Source organism: Schistocerca gregaria, chromosome 2 (genome assembly GCF_023897955.1).
Source record: "Schistocerca gregaria isolate iqSchGreg1 chromosome 2, iqSchGreg1.2, whole genome shotgun sequence".
NCBI classification, from domain to species: Eukaryota; Metazoa; Arthropoda; class Insecta; order Orthoptera; family Acrididae; genus Schistocerca; species Schistocerca gregaria.
This window is the reverse complement of record NC_064921.1, coordinates 436,507,608-436,514,548: the sequence shown is the minus strand read 5'-3', so window position 1 is coordinate 436,514,548 and position 6,941 is coordinate 436,507,608. Positions and strand designations below refer to the sequence as shown.

Genomic DNA, 6,941 nt, shown 5'->3' with positions numbered 1-6,941 from the left:
CAGAAATATATTAAGGCCAACATCTTTTAGTTTGGGTGTACTTTATATCAGTGTTGAAGGTAATTCTTAAACAATAAAATGATTAGATGAAATAAATTTTTCTTATTTCTGCAGCAATACACCAGACTACAAGATGTGATTCATAACATATTTATATGATTTTGAAAGAAGCCTATCACAGTACGAGTTATGTTACATGTATGATGCTTCAGATGACAGGACTGATAACTAAAGATGCAGTCAAATTTCTTTTTGTAGACAAATTGCTGTAATAATTAGGTTCAATACTTCTGTTGTTATTATTATTTGGACCAAGTCCTCTTCCAAAACATAGGTTTTGCAGAATACATAAATATCTACATGTATCTCTTCTGACTTCCAAAGTTTATTGGCACTGCAGTGATTTTTAATTTTACTTTCACAGAAAAAAGTTCCTCTGGCAGAGCATGTGATGATTTTGTACCTTATTTTTCAAAATCATGTACTTTCACCTCATCCTTTTTCTTTTCTTTTTCATTTTCATTGCAGAAGAAGAAATGTGAGTTCCATAAATTTAACTGGTATGTGACATATCATATTATCATAATTAAAAGACATGTATGTGAATCTGAAATACACTCAGATAAATTATTCAAATAAATCTTCCATAGCAAAGTTTTCTGTTTATTTATACACAAAACTGCTTTCAAGAAATTCAGCTTTACTATCACATGTGTTAAATGTAAATTCAGCTGCACTCTATCATCTTGTACAACTCTTAGTTATCCAACATAATGATCATAAAATATTTCATGATTGGATTAAATATGGCAAAACTGGTTATTGGAATAAATGTATTCACTCCATTCTGCTTTCTTCCTTTTTTCACATATGGAACTGTGCTGTCATTTGTAGCAAGTGTCATTAGTTTTCAAACTACATTGGTAACTTTACATTTATAAGATGATTAATCTGATTTTGTTGATCTTCCTCTCTGTCTCTTTGGTAGTGTACCAGTCTGTAGCTGTAAAACTGAAAACCTTAATCAATACCCAATAACACCACAGTTTTGGTTTCACTTTTTCACAAATTTGTCATACTTGACATCCTATTGTTGGGTTCCTGACTCGTTTCTTAACTTCATGGGATAAATAGCATATAAACCAGGTCAGATCTCACAAACAAACAAGAGTCTGGTGGCAGAATTTAGGACATAAAGTATAACATTACTAAAGCACAGTTTTTAGAAACACTGTGCAATAATCAGCAGCAGCTCTGGCAAGTCAACAAAACAAAGTGATTAGGCCTATGTGTGGTGCAGAACACAGTGTACATTTACACTGTAAGCCACAGTAAACATACTGATTTGCAATAATACATCAGAGAATGTTACACAGCAATATTTCGCTCAATCCAGTTCTTAATAAATGCCACCACATGCAAGGGAATGTATCCCATAATTCTCACATTGTCTAATATAGAAGGCTTAGTTGGTTATTGTCTACTGTACGTGCAGTGCCCTTTTTACATCCCACTGGAGACTGTCTCAAGAAGAGGGTTTGATGGAAAAAAGTCTTGGTCCCTGAGAAAGATACATGTTTTATTCCAAGAAAGATGTCACAGGAGGCCCAATTCTACTTTGCTAAGTTTTAATACTACATCTACATGTATACTCCACAACCTACCATATAGCATGTGGCAGAGATTGCTGCTGGTAACATTATCTCTCCTGTTTCACTCATGAATGACACAGGGGAAGAATGACTGTGGTAAAACTCTATATGAGCTCTAAAGAACTTATTAGTATACTTCTGCTGTTCCTAATTCAGTACAACATGAGCAGTAAAAGAGATTGTTTGATGTTAAGTTTCCTGATATATTGATAAAATTAAATTTTAAAATTTTCTACTAAAATAAATTCCATTTGCACAGTTGAATGTATAAATGAAAGTCGAAGTCCATGGTGTATGCACTATGAAATTTCCTTTACTATTTGAGTTTGGCAATTACAGTGAAATTTTCATAGCTTCATTGATTGTTGTCTTGAAGATATTGCCTTATTTACAAAACACGCTAAATGTTTCTGTTGATACATAGATATCACTGCAACTGCATATTGTCAGAAATAAATACCTGTGTGTGTGTGTGTGTGTGTGTGTGTGTGTGTGTGTGTTCTTTCCTTTATGGTTATTCACACTATTACACTAATTATGCTTGCTCTTGTAACAAGGTCAAACAGGTAATATTGCTGTTATAACTATAGGCAGCATTTCCTTATTTCTGTTTGATTGTTTTATTAGAATTAAACTCTTATTTTTGAAAAGTGAATGTCTGTATGTACCAGTACATAGCTTTTATCTTTTGAAGACTACTTTTATGAAGTAAATATACTTCTATGAGTTTTTACATTACAGTAATCCATTGCTTTTTCTATTTCTAACGTTTTTCCAGGTTGATTTTTGCTAAGAGCACTTTGAACATAATTTTTCTTTGTCTGGTTCATAATTAAATTGTATCTCATGAAATTTTTTTTATATAAATTTTTTTGTATTTTTTGTGCTTTTGTTAAAGTTTTTATCATCTTTTTCAGGTACAGCACACAGCAATAGCTACAATGGTGAACTGTAATTGTGTGTTACTAGTGATCTCCTGCATACTAATAAATGTGCGTGCTTTGCAAACTGATAAATGTCAAGAAACTGTAACCTCATTTTCAGTTTCCACTCAACGCAATAATTCTGGACACTGGTACTCTGAAGTGAGTAATTTACAATGTTTTATTTCTTTTCAGAGAATTTACATAGTATTTTTGTGGCAAATTTTGATAAATATATGTTGGTTACCATTATCAAAATAATACAGAGAAAAATTTAGGATGCTTTGATAATCACAAGTATAGACAAAGGAAAGTGAAACATATGTTGATTTTGTTACATTCTTTTAGCTTTCTGTTGATTGTGACTCTTTCCATCTGAGGATTCCGCAGCCTACAAATTTTCTATTTTGTCTACCGGTCCCCTTTTTTAAAAAATTCTTACTTCTTTCCTTTGGAGAAGGGCATTACAATTATTAAAATTCTGAATACTGTTAGCTGTTTCAGTTATATTCAGTAACATGAGTCTTTAATTTTCCCTCACATTTCATGAAAATGTATGAAATTGTTTTTAACATACAGACAGCCACCATGAATGTTACCTATGGGTAGAATGCTGAATTCAAATGGATTGCAGCATTGCAATTGAAAGTGAAGCAAAATATGTACATATTGGAGATGTGTGTGGAACTGTATAGAGTGAATGAACATACATCATGTCACAAAGAAGTCATGACCAGTGATTGTGTCTGTATCGTCACATTACACGCAGAAGGGTTGTCAACCAGGGAGGATGCTCAACATGTGCAACTGAGTCAAGGTGATATGGTCCAGACATAGAATCAGTTTCAATTGATAGATAGTGCTGAGGACTTACACTGCACAGACTGACCACATCTAATAAATTCACAGGTTGATTGATGTATACAACTTTTGAATGAAAGAAATCAAAGTAATATGAGTACTCCAAAATTGAAATCAGTGTTTGAAGAGACTACAGGATGTTATGTATCATATCAAACTGTTAGGAGATGACAGCATGATGCAGATTTGCAAGATGATGGCAAGCATCAGATTGTACACCACAACACCATGGACTCAGATACAGAAGGCAAGAAACCATGTAGAATGGATGCTCGGGATTGGAATTTGGTGTTATGGATAAAACTTGGATCTATTTGTACACTGATAATCACAGACAACAAATTTAGAGGCAACCCAATAACATCAAATGCCTCTGACATTCTGTCCCACATGTACAACAACTTGTTGATGGAGTGATACTTTGTGATGAGGTCACCATACACTGCTCTATACTACAGGGATGTGATCCTGTGAAAAAACAACAGTGGGACCATGTCACCAACATTTTGGTGACAATTTCATCCTGATGGATGATAACTTACTTGCGCATCATGCTGTTCTCACGAATATGTTTCTTCAACAGAATGAAGTGGCATGCCTATTTCCTAGACATGAACCAAAATGAACATTTATGGGATCAACTGAAACAAGTAGTTTTTGGTTTTGACAACAACCACATATTCTGTGTATATTACTAAGAATTGCCACTGAAGAGTGGAACAATTTGGATGAGAACTGACATGGTGATCTCATTACCAGTGTGCCATTATGGATTCAGCCTTTATCTGAGCAAGAGTAAGTTCCATCACACTGAGATTTTATCTCTCCAATTTTCAAAATATTCTTTCATTATTATTATTTCTTTCTTTCTTATCTCAGACGTTATGTCTGGTCAAAAGTAGAAAGTGACACGGACCTTGATCAAGCGTGACTTCCTTTTAACTGTATGGTATATGTTATATTGCATTTAGGAACTTTTGGGTAATTGAACATGTATCAATAATTACGGATTTCTGTAGTTGTATATGTAAGTTTGGATGTAGCTGTATTGCATTGATGTACTGGTGGATATTGTGTGGTATGACTCCTGTAGTTGATAGTATAATTGGTATAATGTCAACTTTATCCTGATGCCACATATCCTTGACTTCATCAGCCAGTTGGATGTATTTTTCCATTTTTTCTCTTGTTTTCTTTTGTATATTTGTTGTATTGGGTATGGATATTTCGATTAGTTGTGTTAATTTCTTCTTTTTATTGGTGAGTATGATGTCAGGTTTGTTGTGTGGTGTTGTTTTATCTGTTATGATGGTTCTGTTCCAGTATAATTTGTATTCATCATTCTCCAGTACATTTTGTGGTGCATACTTGTATGTGGGAACGTGTTGTTTTATAAGTTTATGTTGTAAGGCAAGCTGTTGATGTATTATTTTTGCTACATTGTCATGTCTTCTGGGATATTCTGTATTTGCTAGTATTGTACATCCGCTTGTGATGTGATCTACTGTTTCTATTTGTTGTTTGCAAAGTCTGCATTTATCTGTTGTGGTATTAGGATCTTTAATAATATGCTTGCTGTAATATCTGTTGTTTATTGTTTGATCCTGTATTGCAATCATGAATCCTTCCGTCTCACTGTATATATTGCCTTTTCTTAGCCATGTGTTGGATGCGTCTTGATTGATGTGTGGTTGTGTTAGATGATATGGGTGCTTGCCATGTAGTGTTTTCTTTTTCCAATTTACTTTCCTCGTATCTGTTGACGTTATGTGATCTAAAGGGTTGTAGAAATGGTTATGAAATTGCAGTGATGTAGCCGATGTATTTATATGAGTGATTGCTTTGTGTATTTTGCTAGTTTCTGCTTGTTCTAGAAAGAATTTTCTTAAATTGTCTACCTGTCCATAATGTAGGTTTTTTATGTTGATAAATCCCCTTCCTCCTTCCTTTCTGCTTAATGTGGATCTTTCTGTTGCTGAATGTTGTGATGTATTCTATATTTGTGGCATTGTGATCATGTAAGTGTATTGAGTGCTTATAGGCCTGTGTTACTCCATTTCACTACTCCAAATGAGTAGGTCAATATTGGTATAGCATAAGTATTTATAGCTTTTGTTTTGTTTCTTGCTGTCAATTCTGTTTTCAGTATTTTTGTTAGTTTTTGTCTATATTTTTCTTTTAGTTCTTCTTTAATATTTGTATTATCTATTCCTATTTTTTGTCTGTATCCTAGATATTTATAGGCATCTGTTTTTTCCGTCGCTTCTATGCAGTCGCTGTGGTTATCCAATATGTAATCTTCTTGTTTAGTGTGTTTTCCTTTGACTATGCTATTTTTCTTACATTTGTCTGTTCCAAAAGCCATATTTATATTCTTGCTGAATACTTCTGTTATCTTTAGTAATTGGTTGAGTTGTTGATTTGTTGCTGCCAGTAGTTTTAGATCATCCATGTATAGCAAATGTGTGATTTTGTGTGGGTATGTTCCAGTAATATTGTATCCATAATTTGTATTATTTAGCATGTTGGATAGTGGGTTCAGAGCAAGGCAGAACCAGAAAGGACTTAATGAGTCTCCTTGGTATATTCCACGCTTAATCTGTATTGGCTGTGATGTGATATTATTTGAATTTGTTTGGATATTAAGTGTCGTTTTCCAATTTTTCAGTATTATGTGTAGGAACTGTATCAATTTAGGATCTACTCTGTATATTTCTAATATTTGTAGTAACCATGAGTGGGGTACACTATCAAAAGCTTTTTGGTAATCAATGTATGCATAGTGTAGCGACCTTTGTTTAGTTTTAGCTTGATATGTCACCTCTGCATCTATTATCTTTACATCCTCGTGCTCCTTTGCAACATCCTTTTTGTTCTTCATTTATAATTTTGTTCTGTGTTGTATGTGTCATTAATTTTTGTGTAATGACTGAAGTTATTATTTTGTATATTGTTGGTAGGCATATTATGGGGCAGTATTTAGCTGGGTTTGCCGTGTCTGCTTGATCTTTAGGTTTCATATAAGTTATTCCATGTGTAAGTGTATCAGGGAATGTGTATGGGTCTGCAATGTAACTGTTAAAAAATTTAGTTAGATGTGAATGTGTTGAGGTGAAATTCTTTAGCCAGAAATTTGCTATTTTATCTTTTCCAGGTGCTTTCCAATTGCGAGTAGAATTAATTGCTTTGGTGACTTCATGTTGCAAAATTATCACTTCAGGCATTTGTGGTATCATCTTGTATGTGTCTGTTTCTGCTTCTATCCACCGTGCATGCCTGTTATGTTGTGCCGGGTTTGACCATATGTTGCTCCAGAAGTGTTCCATGTCTGTTATGTTTGGTGGATTGTCTATTTTAATGTGTGTGTTATCTATTGTCTGGTAAAATTTCTTTTGGTTTGTGTTGAATGTTTGGTTTTGTTTCCTTCTATTTTCACTTTTTTTGTATCTTCTAAGTCATTTGGCCAATGCTTGTAATTTCTGCTTCTTTTCATCTAATTGCTCTA

At 33.6% G+C, this 6,941-nt stretch overlaps 1 protein-coding gene across 1 annotated transcript in view; it reads left to right on the top strand.

The window, feature by feature from the left end:
• The first annotated feature begins 2,569 nt into the window (after positions 1 to 2,569).
• The window catches only part of LOC126325127 (hemolymph lipopolysaccharide-binding protein-like), a 75,223-nt gene continuing 70,851 nt past the window's right edge, over positions 2,570 to 6,941 (top strand). Inside the window, exon 1 of the mRNA XM_049995147.1 lies at positions 2,570 to 2,737. Within this exon, the coding sequence (XP_049851104.1) occupies positions 2,594 to 2,737 (144 nt within the window). The 5' untranslated portion in view covers positions 2,570 to 2,593. The remainder of the gene's footprint in view (positions 2,738 to 6,941) is intronic.